A 19,353-nucleotide genomic window follows, 5' to 3' on the forward strand; every position below is an offset into this window, starting at 1 on the left:
CTTATGACTTGTACGAACTATTCCTATGTCACCGGCAAGGTCATTACAATAATTAAAATATAATTAACTTTTTTTAAGCGTTTAAGGAGACAACGAGACGATCGATGCAGAGGCTGCATTTTAACCAAATTCGGCCTATAGCCTTATACATATAATAGTCTAACTCTATATACATGTCAAATGTATGATATGCTATACGTATAGCCTCGTTTTTTATATTATAAATGTTTTAATATCGTCTGGTTATACCTGAACCACATTCCCCATAGAAGAAGTACGGTGTTAGGATCGTCAGTCGTTGATTGCATAGGTGGAGGTGGACTGTCAATTGTCAGATACAGATCTGGTTATAGCTACTTATAATATTATAACTAAATAATTGTATATTTATTTATATATAATATATATTTCAATATTTAATTTATTCAATATTAAACCAATGCATTTCAATCGGGAGATTATTTTCGACTTCAGAAGGGGGGGTAGGCTGCGCAGGATTCGTCAAAACAACAATCCAATTTATCAGATTTTTTCAGCAGACCCCCTCAAAAACTGAAACTAACCACGTCCCTTAAACCCAGTCTCACACCAGATTGTAGTAAAACTGCTTTGGTCCACAGCGAAAACGCATTACAATAACGGCTCTAAATAAGTTCCGCCTACAAGGCTCTGGTTCCCTCTGTAAAATGTCTATGGGAAATAACATGGGTTTTTTTGAATGATCGTACATAACAAACTCTGTAGGTGGCGGAGAAGTAAAAGCTGCGTAACGTTTTGAACTACACACATTTTCCATCTAGTTTCGACTGTGTTTTTGGATTGTCGGTGCTGTTAAAGAAGTAAACGATTATTAATGCTACTTTAACGGCACCAAAAACGGCACCAATACAAAGTTGAAACTAGATGAAAACGGTTGTAATTGAAAACGTGACGCAGCTTTTACTTCGCCGCCACCTACAGAGTTTGTTATGTACTGTACGATCATTCAAAAACCCAATGTTATTTCCCATAGACATTTGGCCGAGGGAACCGGGAGCCGGAGGCGGGACTTAGAGGTCTATGGGCCTGTGTCCACGTCAGGTGACTGTCATGGTTGCTATGGTGCTCCAAACCACGTTAACGACGTTAAGTGCGGCAACTGAGCTGCCGTCAATTGTGTTGTTTTTGTCGTAAACTAGGGTACGCTGGCTAGGAAATAGACAGCTATTCCATTCCTTCAAAAGGAACCTTGGAAAATCTCTCTCTCTTTAAATTTTCCGCAGTTTAGACTTGTAGTCAATAAGTTACTTTTGTATTGAACTTGATTTGTTTTGTTTTTTTTATGTTTTTTTTTTGCTGTCTGGTGGCTAGTTACATCACTCTGAGAGATGCGCATGGACATATTTTGTAGTGACACAGCCTATAACCTATTTGTGAAAGCAAAACACCAACCTCATTGATTTAATGAGGCAGGGTTATTTGAAACAATTAATTAAGTTGTCATGTGTGAGAGGTCATTCCTCATCCTGAGTGTGCTTCCTATTTATGTCTACTGTTCCCCTACTGTCCACAAGCACCCCCCCCCCTCCCCATATGGATATGGAGAATTGTTGCCACGTCCCAGTTTTGGTGGTGTCAAATCTATGAAAGAGGGCATTCAAATATATAATATAGATCAATGATCAATAGGAGGCCGAAGCCCCAAAGGAAGTGATGCAATAGGTGACATTAGGACATTAACTATAAGCTATAGATCTCTTTTTTATCAAAGAGGGTCTCAAAGGTCTCAACTTGGGGGCTCCAGCCCTACAGGAAAGGCTCACACAGCATCATCAAATGCAAGCAAGCCGCTGGGTGAGGTGCAACGAGATGGAGCACTCGCTGAGTAATTTCTTGTAGGGCTTGAGTCCCCAAGTTGATAATCATATGCGTCCTTTGAGACCCCCATTGATATCAAAGAGACCTCAGGTCTATAGCTTACTTGTTACTATCCTTGACTCAGAAGTTACCTATTGCATCACTTCCTTTAGGGCTTCGGCCTGCTAATTGATCATTGTAGTATATTTGAATGCCCTCTTTCATATATATGACACCACCACCACTGGGACGTGGCAACAATTCTCCATATCCATATGGGGAGGGGGGGGTGCTTGTGGACAGTAGGGGCACTAGACATCAATAGGAAGCACACTCAGGAGGAGGAATGACCTCTCACACATGATAACTTAATTCATTATTTCAAATAACCCTGCCTCGTTAAATCAATGAGCTTGGTGTTTTGCTTTCACAAATAGGTTATGTGTCGCTAACAAATATGTCCGTGCGCACATTGTCACGTTGATTACAAAAGTAACTCATTAATTACAAGTCTAAACTGTGGAAAATAGAAATATATGGGGGGCGGTCGATGGCAACCACCATAGCAACCATGACAGTCACGTGACGTGTCACATGTTTAGAGCCGTTATTGTAATGTGTTTCTACTACAATCAGTTTTACTACAATCAGTTTTACTACAATCAGTTTTAATACAATGTGGTGTGAGACTGGGTTTAAGGGACGTGGTTAGTTTCAGTTTTTGAGGGGGTCTGCTGAAAAGATCTGATAAATCGGATTGTTGTTTTGACGAATCTGCGCAGCCCGCCCCCCCTTCTGAAGTCTCCCGATTGAAATGCATTGGTTTAATTTTGAATTAAATAAATATTAAAATATTTATATTATATATTAATAATTATACAATTATTTAGTTATGATATTATAAGTAGACCATGTAGCTATTATCGTTATAACTGTATCTCCACTTCCACCAATCCAATCAGGGTTGTAACTAACACGGTGTACTTTTTCTATGGAGAATGTGGTTCAGGTATAACCAGACAATATTAAAATTTTCATAATATAAAAAAACTAGGCTATACTTATAGCATATCATACATTTGACATGTATATAGAGTTAGACTATTATATGTATAAGGCTATAGGCCAAATTTGGTTCAAATGCATCCTCTGCATTGATCGTCTCATTGTCTCGTTATACGCTTAATAAGTTAATTACATTTAAATGATTGTAATGACCTCACCAGTGACATAGGAATGTCCAGTCATAAGTATGTACAAACATTTATTGGTACAAACCTTGTCACTGTAACAGGAGCGTTGCTAGAAATTGAAGATATTCGGGGCTATAGCCCAAAAGTCAGAGTCCTTTTAAAACGGGGGTTCGGGGGTTTCTCCCCGAGAAAAAATTTAAATTGGTCTGATGAACATGCAATTGTAACGTTGTTTGAGAAGGAAAGGAAAGACCAATCATCATGTCTGACTCACATCGGGGCAGGCCTACTGAGTAGGTTAATTAAAGGACAATTCCAGTATTTAGCACATTGAGCCCCTTTCTGGGTTGTCTAGGATGAAATAGATTAGTTGACACAGACATTTAGACTATTGGTCCTGTCTCGGGTATTTGGCTCATTTAGAATTGCCCTGCCTGCTTCAGAATGGCTGGCTACATGCATGCACAAACCTGTCCTTAAAACAACCCTAAACGTTCGTTTTCAGAAATGTGCAACTCACCGAGTGGTTAGTAGTGTTTATTGATGTTCCAAATCTCAAGTATCGTAGCGAAATACAGTTTCTGTCGTGTTTTATTGCACATTTATCGCATTTTGTAAATCCCATTGATTTCTGTTGGAAGACTCATTGTTGGCCGGAAACGGAAAGGGGGGCTGTTTACGTTTGGTTGTATTCTTTTCACTCGGTTCTAGCCCTACTGTTGAGACGGAGAACCGAGCGAAAAAGACTACAACCCTCTTCAAGGCCAGTTCAAGGCCACCTGGGCTGTACCACTTGAGGAGGGGCCGCTCATTTACTCCCCCTCCACATACCGACTTGGTTGCGACGTTGACAGTTTGTGAGTGTTGCGTGTGTTGAGTGAGTGAGAGGCTGCAGGCGCACAGCTCAGGCTGCTGGACGGCGCAGCAAGGAACTTTTATAAACGCAATATTGTTATCCCGCAGTAATCAGCCAGGCGGCAACGAAACGTTAACAGTCCACCAGGAATTCTCCCGACTCTCCCGATTACCACTCCACGTGTGTGTGTATGTGTGTGCATGTGTGCATGCGTGTATGCGTTATTCGATAGCCTGGTAATGTACGGTCATATTCATACTGGTTTAAATAATACATATAGATGCCTGTCCTAAATGGTTCAGTGATTGAAACAAATAAAAGCCTGGGCTATTAATTTCAGTTTTACGGTAAACATTTTCATGCACCTACCCGATGTCAAGTGGACCGGGTTGAATTAACTGCAGGTCTCTCTTCTCATATCTATCTTACCAAATATATTTTATTACTGTCCTTCTCAACACTCTGATCTCACTTAAAGGCTATCTAGCAGCACGAAATGGCAATATCGACGTGATGCGCTATGCTTAGGGAAGAAAGAATACCGACGTTGAATTTGCAACATTTTGCAACAAATTATTCTAAAATGCCCATATATGACACGTCAGAATTTTGCGTTTTTCACTGGCTACAATGTTGCATCAGTGGCTGCTGGTAATGCAACCACATAAAAGTCTACTCTACGGGGCTATGATTTTCATCATTATTATGTTTTTTTATTTTTTATTTGACGGCACAGAGATCCGGGGCTGTTCCCAAAAGATCCGGGGCTATAGACTCGAATGCCCAGGTCTAACAACACGGCTGGCCGTAACCAACGCCAAAAATACACACACAACCGCAGGTTCACTGGAACGCACACACCGGAACGCACACACCGCAGAACTCAGAATCCTTCAATGCGCCTGCCCCCACCCTCATGTTCTCCCAAGCCCCTCCCCCAGCTGACCAGGCTGGGGGACAACTGATTGACAAGTAGAACATTCCAATGCATGCACATAGAACAACTGTCATAACGGACAACGAAATACAATGCAAACACATAACACACAAACTCTTAAAGAGTACGAGTGTCACTACATTATTATAACCATGTAGCCTTTATTTTCTTGGCGTTATCATTACATCCTTATATATATACATACATACATACATATATATATATATATATTTTTTATTATTATTTATTATATACGGAGACCACCAGAGGGGTATTCCATCAAAGTTGCTAACGAAAGCGGCGCTTAGTTGATTAAGCCCGGTTAGAACTAGCGCCAACTTCCACTTGAGGCTTAAGCCGTTCCATCAACGCAGTTCAGCCGCGCCTTGCTCAGGTTAGTTCAAGCCAGGCAAACGTTATCCTGGATTACGCGCGATTGCGCGATTACGCACGAGATATGTAACCAGTCCATAACCGTGAATATCGAATCATGGATCAAATGTCCGAAAAGGACAGAGTGGGATCTTTTCCAGCGGCGAACAGAAGCTGCTTGTGGAGGTCTATGAGGAGTACAAGCATATAATAACTCAAAAAGGGAACGCCGTAACCATTAATAGAAACAGAGAGGCCGCCTGGCACAAAAATCGGTGATCTGTTGAATGCGTAAGTAGCGTAAAGCGTAACATATTTTAATTTAATATTGACCATGGATTTGTAATCAGGGAGATAGTCTAGAGTTAACGTGTCGGACTTGCACCCGGTCGTCCGGGGTTCAATCCCCACGCAATTAGTAATATAGGAAGGATTACTAGAGAAATCAGATAACTTTTCATGCCATTTATTTTCCATTTCTTTGAATATTCTTAATTAGGGAATTAATAAAATGAATAAAAGGAATTACAAAATGAAGCCAACGGCAAGATTACTATGAAATACGCAAACTCGGGTCTCGCGTATCACAGGGCAAGTGCTAGACCATTCACCCAACCACTGATTGCTGACCACGCTATAATACATCGATTTGTATAAAAATGTGTTGAGAAAATAGCCACAGTGACAATAGATAGCAATTCATTTAATTATTTTATTTGCATCATTTAATCTTAGACCCTTAGTGAAAATATACGCTGTTTGTACTTCATATATGTACATTTATGACAAAATCGTGAGGACTAGGCTTGGCGGAACCTTCTGATGGTACAATTGTTGCTGACAGATGGATTTCTCTGAAACACCGCTCAAGTTAGTCTGACAGTTAACCTGCTCCTGACCAGGTTAGTTTGGTCAGATAAATTGCCATGGTTACTTAGCGGAGATTCCCTTAAGTCACATTCATGGAACGCAACTCTAGCTGAAAGAAGCCCGGCTAAGTGAAATAAGACCGGCTGACCTCCTCGAAGCAACAAAATAAATAAATAAATAAATATATATATGTACAAATGTATGCATATGGCCTAGGCCTATGCGTATATATATACACATACATATTTATATTTATTTTGTTATTTTGTTATATATATTTATTTATTTATTTATTTATTTATTATATACAGAGACCACCAGACCTCCTCGAAGCAACGAAAATGGTCTATTAAATTCAAGATGGGTGTATGGGCGAGAATAGGGATATAGTGCCATACCGTCAATATGAATTTCATTCATATATACTGTATATATATGTATATATATATGGTCATGTCACTGATCCCTGTGAGACCAGGTTGACTCGGTCGTTGAAACGGGGATATGTGTGTGTGCTACGGAATATGAGTGTCCTTAACTTGCATTGGAGCAAATTCCGTGGGCATATCACGGACATATCAGTGACTCCATGAGGCCACCACGGATTTTGAGTCTGTGGTCATTTCACGGGTTCATGTGAGACCAGGTTGGTATATATGGTGATATACTGTATGAGTAAGGTGGAGCACACAACATGTTTGCTTGCACACTATTTTTTTAATAAGTGGGGGGAAGAGCAGGGCGGATGGAAGAGCAGTAGCATGTCGCAGGATAATTAAACATTGATTGGCAGATGATGAAAACAACAGCGGGGAATCCAAACACAGGGATTATGGGTAGTAGGCCAGCCAACGCCAGTTCTGCTGAGCTCTGCAAATATGCAGCTGAGTAGCGGAGGTGGAGAATGGGAATGAGGAGGGAGGTAGGGAGGCTAGGAGGCGAAGGGAGGTAGGGAGGGGGAGGGAGGTAGGGAGGCTGGGAGGGGGAGGGAAGTAGGGAGGCTGGGAGGGGGAGGGAGGTAGGGAGGCTGGGAGGGGGAGGGAGGTAGGGAGGGGGAGGGAGGTAGGGAGGCTGGGAGGGGGAGGGAAGTAGGGAGGCTGGGAGGGGGAGGGAGGTAGGGAGGCTGGGAGGGGGAGGGAGGTAGGGAGGCTGGGAGGGGGAGGGAGGTAGGGAGGCTAGGAGGCGAAGGGAGGTAGGGAGGCTAGGAGGCGAAGGGAGGTAGGGAGGGGGAGGGAGGTAGGGAGGCTGGGAGGGGGAGGGAGGTAGGGAGGCTGGGAGGGCGAGGGAGGTAGGGAGGCTGGGAGGGCGAGGGAGGTAGGGAGGCTAGGAGGGGGAGGGAGGCAATACCCCCTACCTAGCCGTTTCAAGCCGTTTTGGAAATCTATCCGTCACACATCTAGGTGGACACGCCCACCTGTGATGTCTTAAGGGGCTGATTTCCAAAACGGCTTGTAACGGCCAATCACACCACACCTGTTGGCATGTCATGGCACCGTTGATTCTACTGATGTCTGAATGACATCAATGTCCACATATAAAGCATCAAGTGTGAATCACCCTCAGGGTCGAATCTCCTAATATACAAATGCGGCGAAAATGCAGAGGAAATGTGTCCTTAAAATTATTATGCTTGCTTCATAACGTAAGGAGAAAATGATTATGCTTGCTTCATTACGTAATAGGTGAACCAAAATGTTATACGTTGTAACATTATAGGCAGAATGTTGTTATATTATGCGCTCATAAATTTGTCTGTCTCCACATTGTAGCTATGGGTTTAATTACAACTAGAGGTTGAGCTAGCGTGGAAACTCTGGTACACATAATGAAAGCAAAGGTGGACTCACCGACAGCAAGCAAACAATAGGAGGAAGATCTACCATTGGGGAAATGCAAGGCGAGAGGGATGGGGAGAGAAATAACAAAGGTTCTGCAGACATACCAAAGAAGCTGAAATACAGTGAAAATAGATATGAAGACAGAGATAGCTGGAATAGAGATACTACAGAGAGGGAGAAGAGAGGGAACTCTCTAAATGTGTCCTTAAACTTACTTTCTGATCCAACTCATATGTCCTGTTGTTAATTGGCAAAGATCCAACAGGTGGGTGTGTCGTTGTGAGTGTGTGTGTGTGTGTGTGTGTGTGTGTGTGTGTGTGTGTGTGTGTGTGTGTGTGTGTGTGTGTGTGTGTGTGTGTGTATGTACGAGTGTATCCGAGGGTTGTGAGTGTATGTGTGTGTGTGTGTGTGGGGATGACAGTGAGTTGCCATTAGTCCTTTAAGCCATTTGTTTATGCATCCTTAAACAGTCAGCCACAGTGCACCTCATTCCCACCTCTGATGTGTATGTGTGTGTGCGTGTGTGTGTGTGGGTCCAATGTGTGTTAACGTGTGTGCACAGGAGTCTGTGGGTGCTTTAATCTGTGCAGAGACTTTGTGCATGTGTACATCTGCAGTAGCACATGCATTGCTAAAATGATAGTTTAGCCATTCTAACACTGGAGTCCTCCTTCATCCGTCCCTCCATCTCCACTGTGCTATACAGACCCGTGTGGAAGAGAATAGAAGAGCCAGCCCTGGCAGGAGCTGACACATTAGATCTCCACTCTCCACAGCTCCACACGCCAGCCAAGACAAACTCATTATCTATATAATTCAGAGTAACCCAGAACATACCTTCTGTGGTTCTGTGTGTACGCTGCTTTGCCAGGTAACCTACAGTCTCAACCAGACAGATGGTTGCGAATGATCCTGTGCTATCGACGCGCTTGCCAAGAACCCTTGATGAGGAGAGAGAAAGCGGACATGATACGGTCGTCTCCATGGGATTGGGTCTCACTACTCCTGTCTCCCTTGAGTAGGGATTGTGTGTTCACTGGATAATTGATGTGAAATATCAACAGCCGTCGTCGGAAATATGACAGGCGAATAAAATGCTCATTATATGTAATGTTAAGATAATAGTCCCCATCCAATCTCTCTTACTTGCACGCACTCATGCAAACACTCACACACGTGCGTGCACGTGCACTCTCATGCAATCACACACACACAGGCATGCACATAGTTAGAAAGAAGAAAGTATGTGTGCGTTAACTGTAGATAAGTGGCTCTTTTGTGTTTCTCCTATTTTGGGGCAAAACATTTAAAGAACATGTACAAAAGCAATTAAATACAGTTATTCACAGCCACTGTAAACACTTTAATTGCACGCACGGTGCAACATTAGCATCGCTTTCCATTTTATGCTCTCGCCGTGACAGTATAAGACACGTCATATAAGTCACGGGCGCAGGGAATTTGAGACGGTGTGCACAAGGACACACTGAGGAAGAAGAGATCCACTATCTGAACCACAGACTACTATCTGTGTAAGGCATGAGAACACATCCTAACCGATGACACACACACACACATACACGCGCACACACACACAAGCCACACCTACAGTCAACCAACACAGCGTAAATCCTACCACCCTGGGTATAATCTTTACGACCAGGTTTTGTGTGTGGACCTGTGCTCAATAGCAGAGCCACAGAGGTCCCTCTGTACACATCCATACAGGCGTCCGTCCGGCCCGGCTTCACAGAATCAGTCGGTACCCGAGCTGAGCGAGCAGAGTGCTCCGCGGTCCTCATTTCAGCTCATTTCCCGGACGATATCCCGTGTTCATTTGTCCCTGATAACACGGTTCCTCCGCCTCCCCACCTGAGCCCAAAGCATTGGCGGGCAGACATCCATCACCTCGTCTCTCTCCTCTCCCTGCGGACTCCGGGGGGAGGAGGTGGGGGGGGGGGGGAGTTCAGTGTCTTGATATGCTCAGCAGTAGTGCAGGGCCATACACATGGGCTACATGGATTGCGGTTACATTTACACAGTCTAACCGCTCTGGACAAGCTGGATGGTTATTGCCTTGTATTGTTAACAGCGTTGCTGGCGCACATGCTTAAATGCGTGCATGCATGTGAATGTAATTGTTATTGCTTGGAAAGGCGCTACATAAATCCAATAGTATTACCCACTGTGTGCCAATAAGGCCCGACGTGTAGCTAGGAGACGCATAGACAGATTCTTAGAAATAGGGACACATCTTGGTGATGTAGCGATGTGGTGTTGCAATGTGAAGGTGCTTCCTGCGCTGCTATGGTGACAGCCATTATCCATACTGTTGAACAGGACCCAGGCTTTGTTACGGAAATAAGTAGAGCTGAACACATGTATGTGAAGCAATCACGTTAGGCAACTGTGGAGCTTCTTTGAACATAGCTGTATCACTCTGTCCACAATCCTGTACACACCACACATGGACATACTGTTGTATGACATGTGCCTATGTATCCCCGGTGTAATCCCTGAGTAGTGTTAAAGGGCTAGAAGGACAACTCTTATGTAATTCACTTGTCCTCCGTCTCATCTGTTCCTAAGCTCAGCGTTAATGGAGCTCATATGAGAGAGAGAGAGAGCGAGAGAGAGAGAGAGAGAGAGAGAGAGAGAGAGAGAGAGAGAGAGAGAGACACACATCCACAAATATACAGACACACACACAAACATATAAAAACTGACAGACACATGCGGATACACACATGCAGATAGACACACAAAAAAACATGCACACACACAGACACACACATGCTGACATAGAAACATTCACACACATAAAATCACCCATACATACCCACACATAACTATTATTGCACTTGACTAGGTATTGATTAAATATGGTGAGATGGTTGATAAGGCACTAAAGATCAGTGATTCAGGCAAACGTGGTTGTGTATGTGTGCCGACACGCTCACACACACAGGTACAGACACACACAACCTTGGCAACGATCACAAATAACAGCCATTAAAGGGTGTAGAGCTCATGTCTTACATGGTGGATGAACTAATAATCCACTGGTCCACTGAGCCATGTCTCTCTTACTACATATACATTGAAACTGCACCAATCAAAACTTCCTCTTTGACTGCTTTTTCCTGATGCATATTCTCTATCAAAAGGTGTTATTGGGGCTTTTGAACAAAGCCACTGATTTCAAACTGCCTCGGACAAGCAGAATAACAATTGACTTCATTAGAACCCTGTTCTCGATACCGTGTCTGTAGTGTGCTAAACATACGCACACTTAACAGAAATACATGGAGGATAGGAGATTGTCTTTGTTTTCGGTATTTTTGTATTCCTTTTGTTGTCATGTTTCTTTGCTGTTTGTCTCCCCTCCGGTGGACAGAACATGTATTAATACTGCTTTAATGATGAACATTGATATTTGATAAAAAATAATTATCAAATTATTTAATATAGATAATTTACACAAATATCTGGATCAATTATAATTTCCGCATTTCCTTGGCTAAAACAAAAAGGCAAAATATCAAGAACAAATATTCCTTAATCCTCATCTTTCATGTTTCTTCATTTAGTCCATAATGAGTATTGACCCAAAACAGACAGAATCCATTAACAATTAAGAGCACACACAAAGGTGTGCCCACACAACCACACACACACACACACACACACACACACACACACACACACACACACACACACACACACACACACACACAAGCATTGCATGCATTGAGAGAATATGTTTTTGTGTCTGTGTCATCCTGTGTACGTGGGAGCCGGATCTCCAGGAGTCCATCTGTGTACGTGTGTGTTTATGTTCTTATGTTAGAGTGCAGAGTTATTCTCCTCTGTGTGATGTGATGATGAATGCTGGGTGAGTGGGTGTGTGCAGTGTCTGTCTGCAGTGCCTTGCCACATTGTTCTGAACCTTGGGTGGGAGTGCACTCAAAGGCAAGTATACATAATCAGTGTTGCTTATATAACATGTGTGTGTGTCAGTGCCGTGTTTCGCGTGTGTGTGAGTGTATGCGGTGATCAATTTGGTGCTAATTAAAGTAATGATTAGTCTAGACAGACAGCTGGTCAGTCTAAGGGTCAATGTGACGATACCCCCTTGTCTCTAACTTCAATAACCTTTTCTTCAGGAAATCCCAAAAGCTCAAATGCAAAAATGCTCAAATTCAAACCAAATGCTCTGTGACATGTATATACTTCACACATACACATTACGATCATTGAAAATCCCACATATCAATCCCTTTATTTTCTGGGATTATACTATCTTACACTTTCAGAGTAATGTGGAAACCACTCAAAATAGAGCAATTCCTCCCCATTCTGTTTCCATGACAATTTATTTTACTTTTCTATGCACAGAACAACACAGAGTCAGACTGGACGCGGATAATCTTCATCAAGTTTGCGGCAAATACCTTTTAGGGCATAGGCCTAATGTTCGATACAATAATATAATAATATACCAAATCCAATTTGGTATATTATGACAAAATATACCAAATCCAATTATTTATGCAATTGAGTTATGTGCAGATCCAGTGTTGTGCAAAAGCAGAAGTTATACGCAATTATGAGGTATTTTGGTTAAAAAGGTTACTGGCTAGGAAAATAGATACGGTTTCCTCATCGAATATGAACAAAGCAGGATTTTTATGCATTCAGGGAGATTCGGGGGTATCATGCTGCTGGGGTGATCCATGGGACCTTTTAGAGGCAATACTCTTTAGAGGGAAACCTAGTGTTCTCTTCCCACCCTGTTACACACCAGGTCAGGAAACCCCCAATGCCTTATCACTGGAACTCAACAGCAACGTATGAATAGAGGAATATCATTCAGCATTCGACAATCCATATGTATAGATATGTCTAGATAGAGATCTTTTAAAGTATCTACTGCCCACGGCCCTGTCAGAAATAACTTTATATAACACGTGATATTCTTCATGTTTGCAAATGAGCGTCTTACTGTGTTTGAAGCAGTGCTACTCTCGGCTGGAAATTCATTTGACATGTTTTGTTTTGTCTGTTGCATTTTTTTTTTAATTGTGAACTGTGCAAACACTATTGTATTCTATGGGTATGGCCTTCATAGGCTTATCCAGAATTAGTAATTATAACCAAGCATAGTTTGACCCCTTATTTTGTTCTTATCAAGATGTATAACAGAATTAAAGTAAGCCTTAAAGCCTGCACTTTGCTCAGGAGACACAAAACACCACATTTAATTGATCTATTTCTCTCTGTCTCTCTTTCCCTCTTTCCCCCTCTCTCTCTCTCTCTCTCTCAGTCTGAGCATGAACTCATGTTTGTGTCTGAAGTCATTGTAATTCCAGCTGATTAGATATAGGTTGTGTTTTATATGCGGATGACAGGCTTATCTCCACTGGCATCATCTGTCAACAGCTCTCTGCCTCAGCTGCTTGTAGCTAATTCACTCTCAAACACACACACACACACACACACACACACACACACACACACACACACACACACACACACACACACACACACACCACACACACACAGAACCGCGTACACAAACACACTCAAACACAATGCGATTTAATATTCACTTGCAGTAGTGTTTTTAAATACCAAGACACATAGAAAAAATCACACACACACACACACACACACACACACACACACACACACAATAGACCACGACAAGACAACATTCCTCACAAGAAGTGAGGAATAGATCCAGAGGATTGTGACGTGTGAACACACCTGTACACCAGCGCGTCGTCCCCGGAGCTGTTGTACTGGACCTGGAACATCCTGACGCCCGCCGTGAGGCTCTGGCTGTTCCAGCGGACCAGAGCCGAGTTCCCCGTCAGCTCCACCAGAGAGACCCTGCGCTCGGCCCCCCGGCTGTCGTTGCCGGGCAGCGCGGCCTTGGAGGAGATGAGGATGTCTGAGGGGGCGGGCTCGGCCGAGGGGTCTCTGCTACGGCTGGTGCTGTTGGCTAAATGCGGCATGGCGGTCACCAGCAGCTCCACGCGCCCCGTGGACTCGCCCGCCGCGTTGGACGCAATGCACGTAAAGTTCCCAGAATCCTTCAGGGCCGTCACATTTATGTCCAGGCTTCCGTTGGGATACACCATGGTCCTAAACACACAGGCGTGGTAGGAATTATCAGCTGTTGAATTTATGAAATTACCTAAATATTATGTAGAATATATTCTATATATATATATATATTCTATATATATTCTATATATTTAACCCTTTTTGAGGTGTGGTGTGTCAACATTCCACTTAGTGGAGCAAACGGCCTACAATTTGAACAAATCACAAAATGGAGTCTGATATTCTATGTTCTGCACCTGGAGCTGTTGGAGATAAGTCTCCCCTCAGGACTTATCCAGTGAACCTCAGGCTCGGGGTCGCCGTTGGCTTTGCACTTGAGGCTGGCGGGCTGGCCCTCCAGGCCCAGCGTGCGCGGCGACTTCCGGGTTAACACCGGCGGGTCACAGATAAACTCCTTATGACGTTAGAAAAGAGCAAAGAATCAAAACCTTTGTTTCAAATTCCTTCAACACAGTGGAATTTGACACAGTGGGAACCAATATTGCATTTTCATTGCAGTAACCAGGGTCTAAAGTAAGTTATGGGGACACTATTTTACCCCTCAAAAGGTCCCTACTTGGGGGGTAGCACATGACAAAGGTACAGGAAATTTGGCGGTGGGGCTTGCAGCACTGAACATCCCTGATTGGTCGAGAACTCAAAGCATTTTATTTCAGCCATTTCAACATCTGCAGCCGCAAACCGACTGTTTTTTGCTCACTTGGACATGCAATAAATCACACACAGTCCTCCAATTGCATCCATAGTGGTAAACTGCATTCATATAAATATTGCTTTCTGTTATATGTATCAATCATTCGCCTTGATGGCAGCGCAACAAGACAATGTTTGCTTGCACTGTGATACATGAACGTAGGTATTGTATCGCAACAGTGGATACAGAGAACAAGAAAACTGTACGTTTTCTTGTTCTCACCCCTTTTAGAACGGGTAAAGCAAGTGTTAGACAGTTTATTTTCATTTGTGGTTTTCATTATTTGTAAATATTACTTTTTTGTAACTTTTTTTATTTTTTTTATTTTTCTTCTCTAAATAAAATTATTTTCAATCCAATTCCAAACTTTCTTCGAAAGCCTAAATTACCTACTTTGAGTTATCGAACGGGGGAACAACCTCAAAAACTAACATGAAAAAAAAAAACATGGATGCATTGAAGAATGCACATACCATATTCCCGCAAACTGCCATTTGCTTCCCTATTTTATTTATTTATTTTAATAGTTGATTCCTCTCAACAAATAGGATATTGTAATGGAAGTACAGAGCTGAGGCTTGTGTTCACTGGCTATAGGAGGTTCAGGGTTGAATCAATCCGTCTATTGCACTGCCGCCATTCTTATTGGAAAATGCTTAATTTTTGCGTTGATGTAAATAGTTGAGACAATTTCATTGGTCTGATTTTTTCTCACTATTTATTTCTCACTATTTCTTGCTCTGTCATTACCTTCATCTGTTTTATGCCTGTGCCTGAAAAATACCTTACTTTGCCTAACCTTCGCAAGACAACAAGGGACTGCAGGAACCATTTAGTCCTAGGAATGTAACCCTTGGCTTACAAAGATTCTTCTTCTTTCTGCTCCCTTTTCAATCAGGGAATTTAGGGAGTTGCGCATTACCATTAGTGGAACATATTTTATATTAAATATTAGTGTTTGTTTTAACATTAGTAGAGAGTAGATTTTATTTTTGTAATTTTTGTTCACATTTCCATTAACCATCCGAAAGCGGGGACGAGGGGCTCACCTCCTCGGGGATGGTCCAGAAGTACTTGGCGCTGAGGTCGTCGGGGGAGGCACAGGTCTCCAGGTCGTCCTCCCGGGTCAGCCTCCGCAGCCACAGTAGCTCACAGTTACAGTGGAGCGGGTTCCCCCCGAAGCTCAGCACCAGTGATGACAGTGGCGAGCCCCGAGACTTGGCGTACACCGGGATCCTCAGGAACAGCGGGTCTGGGGGAATCTTCTTCAGCTTGTTGGACGTCATATCCAGCCTGAGAACAGAGTGGGTGGAGGGCCGCATCAGAGAAACCCACAGATGGACGGTGGGAGAGGGAGGGGTCTTTAGCGATAGCAAAACAAACCTCCACATTCCATTCTGAGCAGAATGAACTACACATGCACATGATACAACACATGAAGGACTTGTTAAAAGCATCACAACATTGATAATAAATTAACTAAATTCCCTGATTGGTGCTATTTCCTGATTGGTGGAGAACATAGCTCCCATCGATCACCACATGGTAGGGCTGAACGATTAATCAAATTCAAATCGTATTTTTTTGTGTGTGTGATTTGTTACTGTTACTGACTGGAGATCACTAAGATTCGTATTTTTTTTATTTTATTTCATTTTCTTTTACAATTCAATAGTTAATAAAGATGTTATAATATCAATTCATGCATGAATTCATCTCAACACATAGGCCTGGCCTACAGTAAAGAGAGTTTATATGACTGCTTCCAATGTTGTGTTGGTCGTACTATAGAATGATTTATTGCTTGTTATTTCCCCAAATCGTTCAGCCCTACCACATGGCCTGACTCTGGGCCGTCTCGTCCCTGTACCTGGCCAGCTTGTGCAGGTTGGTGAACACCCCCTGGGGGACGTTCTCTATGAGGTTGTGGTCCATGTTGAGGGTGTTGACGTTGGTCAGACGCCCCACCGTCTCCCAGGGCGCCTGCGCCAGGTTGTTGTAGCTCAGGTCCAGGTCCTCCAGTGTGGTCACAAAGTCGTCGAAGGCGTGCGGGGAGATGGAGTGCAGCTGGTTGTTGGCCAGGATCAGGTGGCGCAGGTTGGTCAGCCCCTTGAAGTGGTCGTCCTGGAAGGTGGAGGAGAACCAAGGAGAGGAATTGAGGAATACATCAGGAACATTCCATTGGCATCATAGCATTATTTCCTAAGTCATGTCTTGGCCAAATGTGATATCTAACCTAACTCGGCTCTCCTAATGCTGGTGATTCACTGTACCTCATTGGCTATATCCTAAGCCAAGAGTGCTTTTTACATTCCATAATCACTATCTGCCTAAGTCATCTATTTGACTTGGCATTTTTTACACTAAATTCAAGATTAACCTTAAAATACGACATAGGCAAACAATTTGAAAAATGAAGATAATCCGTAATGAGAATAAGTCAAAATGTGGGTGATGTTTTGTGGCAGTGGTTGATGCCTCTGGTGGTTTGTTCACCTTTATCACAGTGAGCCTGTTGGAGTCCAGGTGCAGAGCCCTGAGGCGGCGCAGATCGCTGAAGGCTGAGGGGAGGATCTGACTGATGGTGTTTCTGGACAGAGTCAGGTGCAGCAGACTTGTCATGTTGGCAAAGTCTCTCCTTCGCACCGCTGTGAGTTAAGGGGAGAAACACAGAGACCTTGGCTCAACCCTTGCTGTTGTTATACACAATGTGCTGATGGATAAGGCCCAAAGATTAAAAGGATGTGGATAAGGTCATCGCAAGCTCCATTTTTTGCAGTGTATTAAAGAAAATGCAATGGCTAGACCTATGTTAAACATTTGGCTGAGTTGTGTACCAATATTATTCCAAATGTTTCCAACAATGTTCCAACTCTGAGTAATATGAGGTTTATTAAAGGTAAATGTCCTTTAGATTTGGTGAGTTTCCATGTCGATGTTTTCCTAATCCCTGTACCCCTTAACCCCTAACATATTGACAAAGCTAACTTTGATGTGCCACTAGCCGCGTTGCGTGGAAGAACAGCTCAATCTCAATAAAAAATGATCATATATACGCCTCAATCGGAATACAATTCTCTGATCGGAATAGAAGAGGTGGTGTAGTCCGCTATAATCGACATGTATACACTTATTCCGATTGGTTTGGGGTGGGTGCGGGTAACTTAGAGAGATGGCATCAGCAGCAGTTCGCAATTGGTCCGTCTGTACTTTTATGCACCCCGAACTTGACCACTGGCAAGGAAAGTTGCTTTTTTGCCTGATTCACGTCTGTGTATCACTCCGCAAGTAGTCTGGTAACTTATCAACCCCAGCGGATTCGGTTGCTTAGCGACCTCAACATCTTTGGCAGACTATTTCTCTGCTGATCAACACTACGAATGGTAACAAATAAATTGTTAAAAGACACACTGTGTGAAGTAATTTTTTCCTTTCGGCAAGTAGCCGTGTAATAATGTAGCCTATAGAACTTCGCGTCGGGGTCCGGTTCGCCCTGTCGGGGCCTACCGTAATTTCCCGCATATAGGCCGCATTGTGGATCGTGGATAAACCGCATCTCTCTCCTCTCTCATCAACACACTGACAACGTACCGTCTGTTAATATCTCGCCGTGCACACTCTGAATCAAAACACGTTCTTGCGCGGGAGGAAGGATTGTTGATGGCTTTTCCCTGCATAGAACTCTGCTGTCCAAAGTTCACAAATCTAGGGATGCCAGAATGACCAAAGAAACCTAATCAAACCTCACTTTACACATATGGAAACCTAAGTCATACAAATACACATTGTACCGAAGACGTTCATTTAAATGCTTCCACTGCATGGATGCGTTCATTTAAACATTTAAAGATGCAGCCTGTAATATTTGGCCAACTGTTGAATAGGTCCTCTACAAAATAGGGGGCAGTATTTTACCAGAAACGTGTGGTGTCCACCCCCATTATAAGAAACAACCAAATGCTATAGTCCCTCCCAAAGGTCTTTGGTCACCCCACTGAATATAGCGCAAAGCTTACAGTGAATGTGCAATGGCGTCGTAAATGCAAAATACAAAATCTGCAAAGCGATAGTTTTGACAGAGAAACTTTCCAGTAAAACTTCTTATAGAGACTTAAACTTAATTCAAAATATATATTAGGGTATGCTTGGATTCTCTTTATATTCTGGGAGGAGGATGACAATCATGTTTTCAACCCATAAACTGGCGCCGGGGGTTGGAAGTTACCTGTGATGAAGTTTTCCTGCAGTCGCAGCTCCACGGTGCGGCGGTCGATGGCCGAGGGCACGAACAGCAGCCCTGTCTTGGAGCAGAGGATGGCCAGCGATGGAGAGAGGCTCTGGCACATACAGCGCTTGGGACAGGGCTGGCCCTTGCAGGCCACTGCCAGGAACAGAAAGGACAACCACAGCCGCTCCATCGTCGACCAACGGGACCAAGGCAGCTGGAGCGAGACACACAACACAAAACAACAAGAGCACTGGTGAAACGCGGTTCTATAGAGATAGAAGAGATAAAATACATGGGAGAGGATGGATAGATCTTCTTGAATGAGGAAGGGAAAATAAGAAGGGAAAAGGAAAGCCCTCTATGACACTTCAAACATGTGGTCACACATTTCATTACA

General features: G+C 43.2%; 1 protein-coding gene across 1 annotated transcript in view; it reads right to left on the reverse strand.

Annotated features, from left to right (window-relative positions):
• The window catches only part of LOC311342349 (leucine-rich repeat and fibronectin type III domain-containing protein 1-like protein), a gene marked incomplete at both ends in the record, with an annotated part of 36,359 nt that extends 17,213 nt beyond the window's left edge, over positions 1 to 19,146 (reverse strand). The window contains 6 exons of the mRNA XM_084467197.1: positions 13,672 to 14,052; positions 14,271 to 14,428; positions 15,778 to 16,021; positions 16,599 to 16,852; positions 17,225 to 17,376; positions 18,954 to 19,146. Of these exons, the coding sequence (XP_084323323.1) occupies positions 13,672 to 14,052; positions 14,271 to 14,428; positions 15,778 to 16,021; positions 16,599 to 16,852; positions 17,225 to 17,376; positions 18,954 to 19,146 (1,382 nt within the window). The remainder of the gene's footprint in view (positions 1 to 13,671; positions 14,053 to 14,270; positions 14,429 to 15,777; positions 16,022 to 16,598; positions 16,853 to 17,224; positions 17,377 to 18,953) is intronic.
• Positions 19,147 to 19,353: the final 207 nt, after the last annotated feature.

Source organism: Micromesistius poutassou (genome assembly GCF_964030765.1).
Source record: "Micromesistius poutassou genome assembly, chromosome: 4".
Taxonomy (NCBI): domain Eukaryota; kingdom Metazoa; phylum Chordata; class Actinopteri; order Gadiformes; family Gadidae; genus Micromesistius; species Micromesistius poutassou.